The 17803-nt window shown below is 34.4% G+C and overlaps 2 protein-coding genes across 2 annotated transcripts in view; one reads left to right on the top strand and one right to left on the bottom strand.

Moving 5' to 3' along the window:
* Positions 1 to 17803, bottom strand: part of Gprk1 (G protein-coupled receptor kinase 1) — an 881497-nt gene that overhangs the window by 828675 nt on the left and 35019 nt on the right. The window lies entirely within an intron of this gene.
* Positions 3753 to 5620, top strand: LOC138713575 (uncharacterized). The gene is made up of 2 exons (XM_069845751.1): positions 3753 to 3987; positions 4202 to 5620. Exons 1-2 carry the CDS (start codon positions 3798 to 3800, stop codon positions 4516 to 4518), a joined length of 507 nt encoding a protein of 168 aa, XP_069701852.1. The 5' UTR covers positions 3753 to 3797; the 3' UTR covers positions 4519 to 5620.

The raw sequence follows: 17803 nt of genomic DNA, 5'->3' as shown, positions 1-17803 counted from the left end.
GTAAAAGAGAGAGTATGAGTGCAAGATTCCGCTCTGTGTTTCTTTTCTTTTGTTTCTTTGTTGTTCTTTCTGTTTATAAATCATGTATCATAAATAATTTAGAACAAAGATATATTCAAGGATAAATTAGATGCAAAATAAACGTCCTTTCCGTCATCGTGTGAACCAAGTGTTATCTGAAGATGGACTTCGGAGAAATTCAGGCTACAGAAGAGCGCTCATTTTTTGTGCTGAAGAGTGTACATCGTAACAATGGAAATTAAATAATTCCTGTATTCATTCCGATCTGTATTCGATGGGCTGCAAAATATTGGCCTACACCATATGACATACACATTTTAAACTATAAACTTCAGTTTGCATATTCTAGTATAAGGATCATCATCAAAATAATGCGCTATTAGGAAATAGGCCATTAGAAAGCAAATCCATCAAATTTATTGAATCACTCATCATCTCACAAGTGTAGTTATCTGAAATCGGGAATAATATCAGTCACTGCAATTGAAGAGCATAGGGGAAAAACGTGATAAGTCAAAATTTATCGATTTTCTGTTTTATTTGTCATGTAATAGCTCAGGTAATGTAGATTTGTGTAGTTTAACTGTACGGACTAACAACCTCATTAGTCCAAAGAAATCTGAAGAATGATAACCCAAAGACAATAGACTATAATGGATCTTGAATCTTTTAACTTACTCTCCTGTAAAAACAGTAAAACATGACTTATCAGGTTTTTCTCCTGTACTCTTCAATTGTAAACTGATTCTTCAAATTATTGTCTGTAAATTTGGATCTCGATTTTCATTTAGCAAAAAAAAAAAAAAATTTGCTTAATGATATAAGTAGAGCAATTGATGCAATTTTCATAGTGAGACTATGTAGATTTGTATATGTTAATTTACAAAGTTGTTTATATACGTCCAAGTCAACAATATTAGTACATTACTTTTGGTAATATGCCATTTTGTAGACGGATAACCTCCATCTCCAAATCTAATCCAACATGTCGGACATCAACATGAAATGAGTTTGCAAATAATAGTAAATCCTTTTCCAAATTTTAAAATCATCAAATCTATTATTGGAGAATTATTGTAAGATTAAATTGTCTAACACTTGGATGGCATTATCACTGACTACATAAATACATTTAAAATTTTCAATTTCTTGAAATAAATAATATGGAGACAAACCAATTACTTATAGCCTATATATCTCAGTTTTAAAATTATACACAAAAAATATTCTAGACAGGTACTGTGTTATAAAATTCCCAATTCCTTTGGCAAAGCATAAATTATTAATTAGCGGTAATTCAAGTGTCTAGTTTTGACTTATGCCATGTGTTAAGTATGTGAATATCAGAAGAAATGTTTCTATGTATGTAAATTACCAGTAATTATGAAAATATTAATAGTTATAAAATGTACGAATTTTAAATTGAATAGAAATTGTTTACAGTGTTCATTGTTTTTAAAATCTCAAATAGTCCTTATTGCTATCTTAACATATTAAGTTGTTCATAATATAGGCCTATGTCACGCCACCCCATTGACTAATACGAGGCGTGTTCTTAAAGTAAGTTCCAAAAGGGTGTAGTAAGTAAACAGGAAGATATTTACAAACCAGTTTTGTTGCATTGTATTCCCCACACTTCAATTACTTATCAACATAATCTCCACCGTTATTGAGGCATTTATCGAGTCGTGGCACAAGTCTTTCTATCCCCTCATTGCAGAATTCGCCCGCCTGCAATGCGAACTACTCCCGCACTGCTGTTTTCACTTCATCGTCACCATCAAAATGTTGACCACCAAGGAACTTGAGATGCAGGAAGAGATGAAAGTCACTCGGAGCCAAATCCGGGCTGTAGGGGGGGGGGGGGGGAAGGTCAATTTGTTCTCAGCCAAATTTCGAGATGAGATTTTGGGTGTCACGAGCTGTGTCTGGCCGAGCGTTGTCATGAAGCAACAAACTCCGTCGGTCAGCATCCCATGTCTCTTGTTCTGAATTCCGCAACGGAGCTTCTTCAAGGCCTGACAATAGGTTTCTCTATTAATGGTTTCTCCTCGAGGCAAGAATTTGATAAGTAGGACTCCTTTTCTGTCCCAAAAAACAGTGCACATGATCTTGTGTGTTGACATGGTTTGCTTGAATTTCTTTTTCCTTGGCGATGCAGTGTGCCTCCATTCCATGGACTGCTGCTTCGATTCAGGTGTCATGTGAGACACCTAAATCTCGTCACCTGTCACGATATGGTCAAGAAACTCATTGCCTTGCTCACTGTAACGTGTGAGAAAGCTCAACGCACTGGAAGCATTGTGATTTTGTGTTCCTCGGTGAGCATCTTGGGTGCCCATCATGAGCACAATTTTCGATATCATAATCGATCTGTCACAATTTTGTAGAGAACACTCCGCGACATTTGTGGAAAATTCAAGGAAAGTGAAGAAATTGTGAACCTCCTGTCCTCATGAATTTTTTCATCCACTGTCAACATGCACCAAATCGTCATTGATCAAAGATGGCCGACTGGTACACTGCTCGTCATGCACAGAGACGCGGCCCTCATTGAACTTCCTAACCCATCTCCTGACCATTCCATCACTAATGGCATCATCACCATACACCTCACAAAGTTAACGATGAATTTCAGCTGGTTTGATGTTCCTCGCATTCAAGAAACAGGTAACAGACCGCATCTCACAGTCGGCGAGGTGCTTGATCACTTTAAACATTTCAACTGATCACAACTAACCACACACACGGACTGAAGCTCTGAAACTGCATGCACAGCTTGCCTGAGCACTGAAGAAGAAAACACGCATGCACAAAATAACGATTGCAGCGATGTGATGGCTATAATTGAAAATGAAACTTACTTTAGGAACACGCCTCGTATAATACTTGATGTGTTTCCTCAACAATGCAAAATAAACTAGATATAAAAGACAGAAACGAACATAGTATTTTTCCAAATATTTTGATGAGGCTTTGTTTATATACTTTTAAAATGTAGAATACTATTCTTACCTTTAATTTCATTATATTAACGATTATTAAGTTGCTTTTTTACTGCCCGTAATTCTTTAAACCACATCAAACATCGAATATGGTCTTCCTCTTCACAACGAAAAAAATTGGTCTCCCTTTCTTTGTAAAAAGAATTTTTTTTGTTTTGTTTTTTTTTTTTTTTCACTTGCAAAAGCTCCTTAGGCCGGTATTCATAGTCGGTGACTTATTTGTTCAATAAGTATGACTTTGTGAAGTTATACTTATTGGAAAATCTCAACTTATATGATTACGGTATTCATAGTCGACCAATAAGTCGTACTTTGTTAAGTTTCATTCAATAAGTGTAACTTATGTGTATACAAATAAGTCGAACTTATTGGTATGAGAAATTGCAAGGCCATTGTCACGACAATGTAAATCAGACAGTCGATTTTCTTTTGTCTTTAAATTTGTTTGCATAGCTTCTGATTGATGTAATGTACGGAAAGAAGAAAACAAAATATTTCAGTTATGTATAAAAAGATGATTGTATTGAAGGAGATTATTCTAAAATATTCAAAGATTGTAGAGAATAAGAAGACCGACGCAGTTTTTTGAAGACAAAAGATTGCAGAAGAATTGAATTCGTCGATACATATTGTGGAACATGTAAGTAACCCTAATACAATATTTTCTTTGAAAAGTGTATATTATAACATAAAGAAAGAAATTATGAAGTTCGTTTACGCGAAATTGGAATTGATTACAGAGAACTGGAAAACAACTACGTATAGGTTATTATGGACGAACATCAAATGCCACCAACAGAATGTTTTGACCAAAGAACGCCAGACAGTGATGGCTACACGAGGTGGTCTTCCAGTAAAAATGTGAAGGACATTGATCCACCTGTAGCACAAATAATCCCTCGCACAATGGTCCAAGTTCCAGGAGCGGTTGACTCCGATATGATTGCGAGTGAAGTAGAAGGTAAGCAGTGTTACATTCAATATTCTTTCTTGAACTTTTAATTTTTTTCTCAGCCTATTAGCTATTATTTGTTAATAAAGAAAATTATCAAATCATATTTACATGAAGCGAGGTAATAGGTAACTAGACCTAACAAGTGATAGAATGAAAAAGAATAAAGCCTACACAACATAATTAGCCAGTTGACATAGCCTATGTATTGTTTACATTGCAGTTGTGTTCGTAGAAGTAGAGGGAGCACGTCTTGCACCAAATCCTTCCAAGGACGTATCCCCCTCTACAGCTGGACCATCCAACTCAGTTGCAGCTGAAACAACAGCAACAGCAACTCCAGCAGCACCAGTGGATTACACAAGAAAGCGCAGGAATGTAGTTTTGAAAGAACATAGTGATTCATTATTTCAGTTTAAAAAAATGAAGGCAAAATTAGAATTAGAAGTTGCGGAAATTGTGTTGCGCGAACAACTTATTGATACTGAGCTAGCAAAAAATATAAAAGGTCAAAGGTTGGACATTTGTTGGCATAACTAAGCATAATTATGGTACAGACTACTATATTTCATTATAGACAAAGTGCATGTAAAAGATTTTCGTTATCGCGTCAATATTGTTGTTCAAGTCTTTGAAATGGAAATGGCACGCGCTTTAACTGCCATTTAGCTCTTTGTCACTTCACTGTGTTGCCGGATCTTAGTTAATAGTAGCAACAATTAGAATATTAAATATTTTTCTAGGTTTAGATACCACGGAGAAAAACTAAATGTGGCAATGCCGCACATGTTTGAAGTGGGTCTGGTGGTTAGAGTAATTATTATCACTTTTTACAAGTCAATGGAACTGAGATCGGAAGCCCACAAACAAATGCCGCTTGTCCATAATGAAAACAGGACTACTATAGTTATCAAATACTTCAATCGGTTATTGTTTAAAACTTCATAGTATTTGTTGTTAACATTACAAATTGTCTCAATTTTAAATGTTTTGGTAAGTCACATAAATGAATAAATATTTTACTTCAGTGAAATTCATTTACATCTTGTCATCATGCCTCCTAAACATTCTGTTAATCAGTTCTCCCTGAAAGCCTGCTGTGCAGGTGATGCAACAGACACAGGTTCTTATGGATGAGTCGTTACATCTGGATCATCATCTGGTAAATTGTCATTTCTCTCCGAATTCGAACTGTGAAGCAATGCACAGGTAACAATAAATTATATTTGGGACATTCTCGAGTTTGTTTTTTATACCAACCGAGAGGTAAAGAAATCTCACCTTCTATACCTCAAGCATTCTCTCCACTACATTAATTCTCGTCCTTTTTTCGGCTCTATTGTACCTATAAAGTTTAAAGTGCCAAGCCGATATTTCCACAACTCCTTACATTTGACAATTTATTTACTTTCATTATGACAGTCAGAAAACTTAATTGGTTACTGTGGTTGCATGTTCGGTGAGGTCTACGCTCCTTGAAGCCCTGAACCAGTGGGAAGGATAGCTGCGAATATATTGAATAACCGGTTGTGGACAGCTGATAAGGAGTAGTCCTCTAGCTTGGGGATTGGGCGAAGGGCTAACAATCCATCACAGTAAAAAAGAGCTTGTTACGAAACCCCAACATAAGCCTCGAAATGGGATTACAGCAAAGAAATAAGATTATGACATTTGATGCTTGAAATGTCACGAGTCTTTATAGATCAGGATGGGTAATATTAGTAGCAAAAGAACTAGCTAGATAATTATGGAATAGACTTTGTGAGAGTACAGGGAGTTAGGTTAGATGAGAATGGCCTATCACCAATTTGGAAGAGGATTCTTTATTCATAAAAAGAGATGAGCAGGGCATGTAACACGTATGGGTGAATCTAGAAATGCCTATAGAATGTTAGTTGGAAGACCTGAGGGGAAAAAGACCTTTGAGGAGACCGATAATAGTAAAATGGATTTGAGGGAGTTGGGATATGCTACTAGGGACTGCATTAATTTTTCTCAGGATAGGGACCGATGGCGGGCTTATGTGAGGCCGGCTATGAACCTCCGGGTTCTCTCATTTGTAAGTTTGACAGCAAGAAGGATTTGTTTTCCATTCATTTTATGAATACATAACAATTTAATTTAAATTGACTGAATAAGAGAATTTAATCTTACTAATACTCAAATTTTATGCGTATTAAAGAAACCTAACATTACCAATATATTGAATACCGTACCTCATTTATATTATAGAATACGGTTATGGTTATATTTTAAGAACATTAAACTTATTTCAAAGTTTTTCGTGGCATAAAATCTCAAGTGAACAAGAAGTAGTAATCTAGAAGAACTGGTAAACCTGTCTCGGTTTTGTAAGAGTTCTTTCCACTTTCGGAAGTATTGATTCCAAAATCTTTTGCGAAAACGAAACCTCCTTTTGAATTTAAGATCATTATAAAATTCAAAGCAACCCATGATGTTTCGCAAGTAACGCTTTTGGGCGCAAATTTCCTGCATTTCAATAACTTCCTCGGCCAATTCTTTATAAAAGTTATCAATTTTTAGGTTAAAACTGACATAAGTCAGGGGTTCCCTTGACTTGATGAAGTTTAACTTATTTCATAACATAAGTCGCACTTGAGTCACTATGAATTGCAATAAGTTCAACTTCATGAAGTCAGACTTTGTAAAGTAAAGCTTATAAAATAAGCATGACTTATAATAAGTACGACTTATTTGGACCGAAATCTGCAATTGAGACGAGATTTAAGTTCGACTTATATATAAGTATGACTTATCTCGACTATGAATACCGGCCTTAGACAGGAACATGTTTATTACGTTAAATGTTACCTGTTCTCCTACGAGACGCTACTGAGAATACGAAGAATACAACACTGAATACGATAAATACGTCAATCACCTAGTAGGGAGGGGAGTGGTTTTCAAGACTTGAACCGAGTGTAACAAATGCTACTTGTGCTCCGTTTGGCCACAGCTGTACTAGAGTTTTAAACCTGCAGAGGGCAGAGAAATTGTGTATTTTAATTAGGTACTTGGGAAACTGTAATGGATTCATATTTGAATTAAATATTATTGGAATTGATGAAGTAACAATTCAGTCATTTTCTTTCTATTACTGTTATAATTTTTAATTCTATAACCCATAATTTGGTACTGAAACGAAAAAAATCCTGGCTCTTGTTAGAGGATTTTTCAGTAGTGCAGTATTAGATGTTTGACCAGGGTTGTAGTCCCAAACTTCACAGTGCCAAAGAACTTTATGTTTTTTAACCTTTGGGGAAGGAGGAAGGTTTAGTCTTGGATGCAAAAAAATAACACAAAGAAGGAAATGCCGTAAAGTAAGACATTGTATTACAAAAATACAGTATAACCATACTACATCACGGTGAACAATACATCGACACAACAAAATTCCAACATATATATTTTTCTCAATATATTGATGTGACTATTTCGCTCCACGAGTTCTGGTATCATCAGCTGAACCATGAGATCTCAACCTCGTTGAAATATAAGGTTCCGGGTTCCAGTCTCTGAGAACAGGCCCATGCAGTTTAACGAACATCAGTGAAGATACATGTGATATTAAAAGCCTGTCCCTGGTAGAAGATATGATTACGTTCATCATACTAAATCCCTGTTCGCACTCAGCTGAATTGCACGGTATGAGTTTTGTGCAGTTCATTCTTTGGGAACATGGTGGCTGTTGTCACAGTAATCCCGGTAAGCATTTTTGACCTTGAATGTGTTTAGTTTAAACATAATGCAGAGCTTTTCTATCTCTTTTTCACCATACCTCACAGGTAAATCAGAGGGCTACTGGTCACATTCAAGAACTTAGATTTGATTCAAGAGCTCTTCATACTCGTATTCAACAGTTTTAAAATCAAGTGCTGTTGACGTAGATTAATGGCTACATATTGTGGTAACTAGTCTCTTCTTCAGGTTGTTTGCAACACTAGACAAAAGTTTTTGTCGGTTAATGAAAATCACCTTCAGATTACACTAGTCAACAAATTTTAACTTTTTATCTGTCACAAAAATGAAATCAGCTGATTTTAACTAAATCGACCCCGCTGATTACGAAAATGACAGCGAAAAATCTGTAACACGTAACATTTTTGTGTGACAGAAGGGGAAGTATTTTGATTTAAAAAAACGTTCTCGTGCATTTTAAAATACATAATTACAACAGTGAAAGTAAATAAATTCCTAAGATACAAAATTTATATACAAAATACACTGACGTTTCACAGAAAAATAACAACGCTGCATAAATAATAATTACAATAAGGAAAAGTAGCATTATATTCCTTTTTTCCCTTCAAAATAGGCTTTTATTTTATTAATTTAAAACTGCATCAATTGAACTATAATTTTTTAAGGTTTATAAATTAAATTGATTAAAACCTCAAATCAAATAACTTAGGAGCCCTATATTGAAGTAAACAACCATACAAAGACTTCAAGCTAGATTTTTAAGAAATATATTTAGTTGCTTACAGTTATTTTTTCCTCTTGTAGTTTGAGTTGCCTTCTCCGAACAAAAACCAATAGTAATCTCTCATCATATTAGAATCCCACTTTCCTTGATATCGTTGTTCCATCTGTGTATAACTTGATGAAACCTTTCCCCTTGTTCATCGCTTACAGCTCCTAAGGTCTCTGGGAAACAGTCCAGATGGAAATGTGGGAAGTGCATTTTCAAAGACATTCGACAACCAACCTTCTGATAACTATGCAGGAGTTCTTGTACAAGCTGTGGGTAATTGTCAGCTTTATTATTACCCAAAAACCCACTAACAACACCTCCAAAGACATTCCAAGCTTCTAGTTTCTCAACACTTAACTTTTTTTCGAAGCTCTCATCTTTCAAAAGTTTCCTAATTTGAGGGACAACAAAAATTCCTCTTTCACTTTAGCTTCATTGAGTTTCGGAAACATATTCCTTACATATGCAAAATCTTCTCCATTTTTATCCATAGCTTTTAACGAATTTCTTTATTAAACCAAGCTTGATATGTAAAGAAGGAAGCAGTAATTTTTCCGGTTTTACTATTAAAGGGACATACTTGATATTATGTTCTCCTGGGACATAGCTTTCTCTGGGATGCCAGTCTTTCACTATATAGTGTTTTTCAGTCGCTTTACTATCCCAAAAACAGACAAAAGCAACAGTATTTTGTGAATCCACCCTGAAGTCCGAGCAATAAGGCGACAATTTTCAAATCTCCGGAGATTTACCAGCAATATGTTTTATATTGGATTACATCTAGTAACACTGACAAATTTGTACAAGTTTCCTTCATATCCATTGAATACGCCACGGGAATTGATGGTTTAGTGTTTCCATTGTGCAATAACACTGCTTTTAAACTTATTTTGGAAGAATCTATGAATAACTTCCATCCTCTGGGATGTATTGAAATCCTAGTTCTTCCATTAAGCCGTCTATATTTACACACGTACATAGAATTCTTCATTACAAAATACTTCGAAAACTGTTCATGTCTCTTCTTCTACAATGAAATTTTAGTATCTGTTGCTAGCAGGTTCCATTGTTACAGTCTAGACCCTAAAATCTCAGTTTGTTGTTTAGTGAGATTAAGATCTCTTATTAAGTCGTTCAGTTCATATTTTTGAATTAAATGGGGTTCTTTATGATGTTTTGGGCCATAGGACTGATCAGAGGATGTTGATGTTGAGCCAAGTCATCTGTTTGTTCTATTGGAAGAACCAATTCCTCCAATTGCGAAGGTGGATTAGGAATAGGGAGTTTTGGTTCATGTGATACAGGTCTTATTGCAGATGGAACATTAGGATATTCAATTTTAGATCTTGTTTTCTTTGAAAATCCCGTAATCTTTGTTAAACAGAAATAACAGTCTTCAGCATGGCTTATCGGTTCACGCCAGATCGTTGGAACTGCAAGCGGCATACTTCGATTCTTCTCTCCATCCATTTCATCAGTTTTGAGTAATATGTTATTCAGCACACATGGGGAGACCATGATTTGTCCTCATCACACACATTACATTCAAAATAGCAATAATATGCTTGTTTTAACTTATCTGATAAAGACCGATGCTGCGATTTTGCCGCAAATTCTCCACATGCGTAACAAAAGCTGTCCGTCGAATTTACACACGCATGACGAGACTTTTTCATTCTGAGAAAGCGTAAATTAACGCGAAGTTAGACACTTAAAACCAGCGATACAACTTATCACAAGCTCAAACAATATTCAACTAATCCTAAAATGCAATCTATTTCATTCTAAAAGCCCACCCTCTCAGTGCTTTCTGTCGGTCTAGCGCCATAAAGCAATAAAGTAATACAGATATGTATCACCCACTATGCGCCTTATTAATGCAGAATCGTGTATTTGAAATAACCTATTCCTTAAAATACACTTCTAGTATATTCTAAGCAACAATAATTTATAAAACGTATGAATATACTGTGTAACCGTTTAAATAAAGTCCATAGTTCGAGACCCGATTTCTTTGATAAATTTATTTTATTTTTTTTTTTATTCACAATTTCCAATTTTCCTCTTAAATGGTACGTGATGGAAATTTTTCAAGTTTAGATTCACTATCAGCATACAAAAATTGATCTAAGATGACCATTTTCACCTTTGTGACAAAAACCTTGTTGACTAGTGTTATCGGTTAATAGTATGGAACAAAACTGTCCATTCTTGATCACTATTTGAATATCTAGAACTCGCCTGCCAGGCTTCTCATTGAGATTCAATTAGTTTGTATACATACAATATAGAGGAATTTCTATTCTTTAAGTTTTCAGAAAGAATAGATATACATGCCATACATTACTGACCAAATCCAGTATGAACTGTATGGCTGAAAATCGGGTCAATAAACCATTATACATGCTTCTTTCAGTGGATGATCTATTCATATCTTCTTTGGCTTTCAAAAAATACCTAAATAAGGAGCTGTAGCCATACCAAACAGTTGAAACTGTTCGTAATTAACTGGCCACCTACCTAGTTGTTAGGATACAGCCGATTTTATTCATTGTTTGGTGAGCTGTACAGCACATTCAGCTAACTGACGTTGATTCATTGGTGACCTGCTGTATAAAGTGTATAGTTTGTCAAAGACTATTTGAAAATTATTGACACCACCTACTTCATCAACGGCATCGGCTAAAGCTAACTCTAGTCGATGATTCATATAATGCCAAATTATTATATTTGGATACTGGGATCAAAATTTCTGGGCTATTTCAAATTGTTTACCCAGCATCGTTTGTAAATCCTATCAAATGTTGTTAGAGGTATTCATTATCAAACCCGTGTTTGTTAAGACAGCTAACAAACTCTGAAATATTGTCTCAAACTTTTGATCAGAAAGTTCGACTAGATCTAAAAATAAATAGTTAGGTGGTTGTTCTTTACGTATTTCACATTTCAAATAGACTATCAATACTGATTTTGAACTTAGGCTGGTATACTCATCAATTACAACGGATATTTTCCCAGATACATCCTTTATTTTTCTAATAATTCTAGCCTTCATTTCTTTAGAGACTTGTTCTATAATCTCAACAGCACTGTAAGGTGAATCTAAGGCAACACCAATGCCTACTTCATTTAGCTTCTGAAGCTCATGTAAATGAAATGGTCAGGCTGGTCATTCTGTGCATGTAATAAGCTGAACTACATTTCGCTTTTGTTGTTTCACGGTGGGCTGGACTCGTTTATTCGTGAACATTTTCAATTGATTGTTTTCACACGTATCAATAATTTTTGTGCAACACTATGAGCATTGGATTTCTTATGTTCAATGATTTTTTTTCATAGTGACTTAAGTTGATCTGATTTGATCTGATCTGTTCGATCCGTAGTAATTTACTAAATATGAGCGCCATTCATTAGATAAAGAAACACACTCTTTTTAATGCATCTAATGTATTTACTTCATGGCACACTTTATGGCTTCGCTTACCTTGCTTACAATCAATCCACAGATAAGCTTCTTTTTTTCTTGACCACATATTTTCTTCATTCCATACATTTGGCCATTCACTTTGCAGGCCGGCTTTTTGGCTTTAATTATTTTGAACATTATGTCGTTGAATATTCTTCGCAGTCATACTGGAACTGTCTGTATCTTTTATAACAGTATCTCTGGTTGAATTACTAGTTTCATCAAATAAAAGCGATGGTCTTGAGATATCACCTATATTAAAAGAGGAAGCTTTTGTAACTCCACTAGTAGCAGCAATGGCACGAGAAAAGAGGTTTATATTTTTTTTATATGTTTATTTTGCTCGATATTTACTGAAGGGCAACAGATAAAAACAAAAGTTTCAAGCAGCTTTTCAATCACATTATAGGCAGTAACTTAACTGTTTAAAATTCACTTCGCAAAATAACTGGGAAACAAACACAACACATTCCGGTAAGTAACACCACAGACAATCTCCTGTATCGTACAAAGACGCGAAAGCTAACGAAATACGATACGAAACGAAAGTGAACTAGGAATGTGATTAGTTCGAGAGGCACCCTAAAAGTTTAGTTTAGTGGTTGTTCTGTCACTGATTCTTCCCCCATTTCTCACCACACACTCCGTCTATGCTCCTAGTGGTCTCGCGACCCTCTACTTCCGAACTTGTTCCAATTTTCTAAAGGAAGCACAGAAAATATAATCATTAAATATTCTGATATTAACTAAGATATCGTTAGTTGGGAAAGTATTGTGATGTCAAAACAGATTTTAAAATTCCAAATCAGTGCTGGAGCGTCACTCCACTCTGCTCCGCCTCCACTACATCCCTGTGTTTGACTTATTTCGTTTTAACAATAATTGGTTTAGTTCGAAACATATTTAAAGATTTTAAAAAGTAGTAGTAGTTATAGTTAACAACTTTATTTTGCCTGGCAGAGTTACGGCCACAAAGCCTTCTCTTCCACTCAACCATTGCTTTTATTGAAAATAGACTACAAACTTCTAATAACAAAATACGGTCTTACTTACATACTTACAAATGGCTTTTAAGGAACCCAGAGGTTCACTGCTGCCCTCACATAAGCCTGCCATCAGACCCCATCCTGTACAAGATTAATCCAGTCTCTATCATCACATCCCACCTCCCTCAAATCCATTTTAATATTATCCTCCCATCTACGTCTCGGCCTTCCCAAAGGTTTCTTCCCTCCGGTCTCCCAACTATCACTCTATATGCAATTTCTGGATTCGCTCATATGTGCTACATGCCCTCGCCCATCTCAAACGTCTGGATTTAATGTTCCTAATTATGACAAGTGAAGAATACAATGCGTGCAGTTCTATGTTGTGTAACTTTCTCCATTCTGTAACTTCATCCCCCTTCGCCCTAAATATTTTCCTACAGACTTTATTCTCGAACACTCTTAATCTCTGTTCCTCTCTTAAAGTGAGAGTCCAAGTTTCACAACCATACAGAACAACCAGTAATATAACTGTTTTATAAATTCTAACTTTCAGATTTTTTTGAAAGCAGACTAGATGACAAAACCTTCTCAATCAAATAATAACAGACATTCCCCATATTTATTCTGCATTTAATTTCTTCCCGAGCGTCATTTATATTTGTTAAATATAGCCTTACGTAACTTATTTTTAACATTTATATTTGTTAAATATAGCCTTACGTAACTTATTTTTAACATTTGAAGTTACTATTTCTGTATAAAAATAAGTCAATACATGCCTATGTCACTATTTTTACGAAATGAGTGAAGACTGCTATTATATTGTAAATGTAAAAAGGTTCTTTTCACAGCAATATACACCACGAGAGCAATATTATATCCATTTTATAAGAACCTCATGGTAACAATGAACTAAATACACCTCACATAGTCATTTCTTTGCATGAGGTTGATATGCTCACACCTCAGAGAGGTTAGTTTTGGTCTATGCGATTATTGTCCTTACCTGGAAACGACATATGTAATGCACTCATTTAACATTAGGAAGACTAGATATGGTGACATACCTACAAAAATGACGGGGTCTTTTGACCTCTCGTTTCATATTACCTTAATATACACGAAAAGATGATTTAGTTATGTAATATGTAAATCGTTAGCAATATATATATATATATATATATATATATATATGTATATATATATTTATTTATTTTATTTTTATTTATTTATTTAATAATGTCATATACATAAAAACGTTACATTAAAATACCCCGAAAGAGCAAAGCTCGTGTTCGGGGACAGTTCCGTTACATAGATACACATACTTTGTAGACTAAATACTTAAGATAAAAGCTCACATAAAGATGATAATAAAATTAGTAAATAATAATACTAGTAATAACTGAGTGAAAAAAGAGACGATGTTGAGATTGATGGATTAATATTAAATTATTATTAGCAGTATAATTAGTGCAGGTCATGTTGATATAGTAACCAAGATAAAATAGAAAAATACACTTAGGATAGAAATAAACTTGTTTTACAATACATGGTACATAATATATATACAGGGAAGTCTGTCATATAAATTTTTTAATTCTGGATCTGAAAATTTCATTGCTTAAAGTAGTCAATTCTGGATGAAATTTTATTATCGAATTATATAGCTGTGGACCAAAATTTGTACTGTGTAATAAAGCAGCAGATGTGAAATATTTAGGTTCAACTAATTTAAGAATTTCATTTCGTCTCGTATTATGAGCATGTGGCTGAGCTACAAATTTCGTTCTATTTTTATGATAGAATTTCATTAAAGAGTATTTATAAATTTGGTCAATTCTAAAAACATTCAATTCAGAATGGATCAAATTTGTTGGATAATCCAGTCGCCTTTTCAAACAAATTTTGATTATACGTTTTTGCAACATAATTAGAGGAAAAAGAGCAGTTTTTGTAATGCCTCCCCATCCAATTATACCATATTGGATAACAGATTCAACTATAGCCAAATAAACCAAACGTAATACATGAGTAGGCAAATAATGGCGAAGGTTTACAAATTTGTAAATTGTTTTACGTATCCTGTTACATAAAAAGGTGATTTGTCTATCCCATTTCAAGTGCTGATCAACAATAATTCCCAGGTATTTCACATCTACAGATTCTTTCAGGCAAGGGCATTTACAGGTTGTAGAGAGTTTACAAAATGAGTTGTGGATTATTAATTTTAAATGAGAAAGTGATTTCAATTTGTTCAATCCAGAGACTGTTAAAGAAAATGGCACCAAAGTAGTTTTAGTTATATTTAGAGATAGCAAATTTGCATCAAGCCAGTTTTTGATCAAATTTATACCTACATTGGCATGTTTATAAGTGTCCTCCCAAGTTAAACCACTGAAAATCACCACCGTATCATCAGCGTAAGAATAACAGGAGCCATTATGTACTTTCAAATCAATGTTTAATAAATCATTAATATATATTAAAAATAGAATAGGACCTAAAATTGTTCCCTGAGGGACACCTACATCAATATTTACATTTTCACTGATATTATCATCAATTTTGGTTACCTGAGTTCTTTTGTTTAAGTATGATTGAAATAATTTATGCGCAATACCCCTGACTCCTATATCAAATAATTTGTCCAGAAGTAAACGATGGTTAACCGTGTCAAGAGCTTTCCTTAAATCTAAGAAAATCCCTAAACATTTAGAACCGTTATCCAACTCCTGCATAATTTTACCAGTGACTTCAGTAATTGCGTCATCCGTAGATAATTTATTTCTGAAGCCATACTGATGTTTGGAGAGAATTTCATTTTTCTCTAAGTAATTTACTAATCTGTTTTTTAAACATTTTTCTAATATTTTTGAGAAGCTAGAGAGCAAGGATATAGGTCTATAGTTATTCAGACTTTTTCTTTCCCCTGACTTATGGACCGGTACAACTACAGCATTTTTCAGAGATTCTGGGAAAACTCCTTGGGTGAGACATAGATTGAATACATAAACAAGCGGTTTTAATATATGTTTAATGATAATCTTTACTTCTCGCCAAAATGTAAAAAAAAAAATTATACAAAATTGTAAAAATTGTAGAAAATTACTAAATTGTAAAACTATAAAAATTTGTAAAAATTGTAATTGTAATATTGTAAAATGTTGACATGTTCCACATCTTAAAGCTTCATTGCTCATGTAAGATCTATGGAATAAAATAAATGAATGAATGAGTATAATGATGCCTCTTCACAATAGAAGTATAGTCAGTATAAAAATACAATAGGTTGCACAAAACAGTAAGATTCTAAATATTATAGTGTTATGGATTAATATTATTGTATTTTATAGCAAGTAATATTTTCGTTAATAATAATATAATTATCAACCTAACTGTTTTATTTCCTGATAGCAACGTCACAATATACCACCTCCAAAGCTACTTTTGAGTGGTATCAGAAGCATGTTTATGAATGTGCCGCTACTCCATGATTCTCAAACACAGCAATTCCCTCATTAAATGTATTTATGTATGAAAGCATAAGATTTAGTCCAAAACTAGTCACTGAATGAAAAATATTACACTTCATTACTGATAATTCTGGAGCTAAATGACAGCTGTGAGCAGTATGGGATGAAGATAAACACAAACAAGATGAAGACCATAGTTATCGCAAGAAAAATAAAGAAGGTGGACTTGCAAATTCTAAATGAGGCAATAGAGCAAGTGAACAGCTTCAAATACTTGAGATGTACTATAAGCAGTAACATGAACTGCAGCCAAGAAGTCAAAAGTAGGATAGCAGTGGCCAAGGAAGCTTTTAATAGAAAAAGGAGCATCTTCTGCGGACCTCTGCAAAAAGAACTAAGGAAGAGACTAATGATTGGGGCAGAAACATAGACATTATGACGAAGTAAAGAGAAACGGATAGAGGCATTTGAAATGTGGATATGGAGAAGAATGAAGCATGTGAAGTGGGCAGACAGAATAAGAAATTAAGTTATGTTGGAAAGAGAAAGAATGAAACTGATCAGAAGGAGAAAAAGGAATTGGCTGGGTCACTGGCTGAGAAGAAACTGCCTACTGAAGGATGCACTGGAAGGAATGGTGAACGGGAAAAGAGTTCGGGGACAGAAGAAGATATCAGATGATAGACGACATTAAGATATGTGATCATATGCAGAGACTAAGAGGAAAGCAGAAAACAGGAAAGACTGGAGAATGCTGGGTTTGCAGTGACAGACCTGCCCATGGGCAGAACACTTATGTATTTATGTATGTATGTACTAATAACTACATCTCAAGTGTGATTTAGTGTGTAGTATATATCTAGTCAGCAATGTATGCAATGGAGGGGGATTCAAAGATTCAAATGACTATAAACCTACAACAGATTCAGAAATTAGGCCACTTATTGGACTTCTTTATAGAATGGGTTCCCTTCCTGGAGGGAGGGTCAATATTCAAGACTTCTGATCCACTGTCTGTTTGGGAATAGAATGATTTTCAGTAATTATGACTTTTAGAAGATTCAGATCCCTTTTGGAGTTCATCCATTTTGGTGATTTAGAGATGAGATGACAGAGAAGAAAAAATTGGCAGTTATTAGAGAAATAAAGGGGTGAGAATACTATAATCCTAAGCCACAAAAACTAAATTTTACAGAAGAGAGCATGTTGAAAGTTTAGAGTCCAATGCTGTTAGGTGCAGTATAATCATTTCTTCAGCGTCCTACTGATGTTATTTGTGAGTAAATTTTATAATATTTTACTAATAGCTTCACCATACATGTAAGAAATGAACTCGCACAAAAAAACTATTCTTAAAAGTGTGGCTTTGGACTATATCATTCTCACACCTTCAAATATA

The sequence above is a fragment of the Periplaneta americana genome, chromosome 14, assembly GCF_040183065.1.
Source record: "Periplaneta americana isolate PAMFEO1 chromosome 14, P.americana_PAMFEO1_priV1, whole genome shotgun sequence".
NCBI classification, from domain to species: domain Eukaryota; kingdom Metazoa; phylum Arthropoda; class Insecta; order Blattodea; family Blattidae; genus Periplaneta; species Periplaneta americana.
Note: the sequence above shows the minus strand (reverse complement) of the source record. Positions and strands in the feature narration are given on the sequence as shown.

Excerpts from the sequence above, each read along its gene's own strand:
- LOC138713575 (XM_069845751.1), top strand. The coding sequence starts at position 3,798 with ATGGACGAACATCAAATGCCACCAACAGAATGTTTTGACCAAAGAACG. Across the intron at positions 3,988-4,201 it reads GATTGCGAGTGAAGTAGAAG|TTGTGTTCGTAGAAGTAGAG; the intron begins GTAAGCAGTGTT and ends TTTACATTGCAG.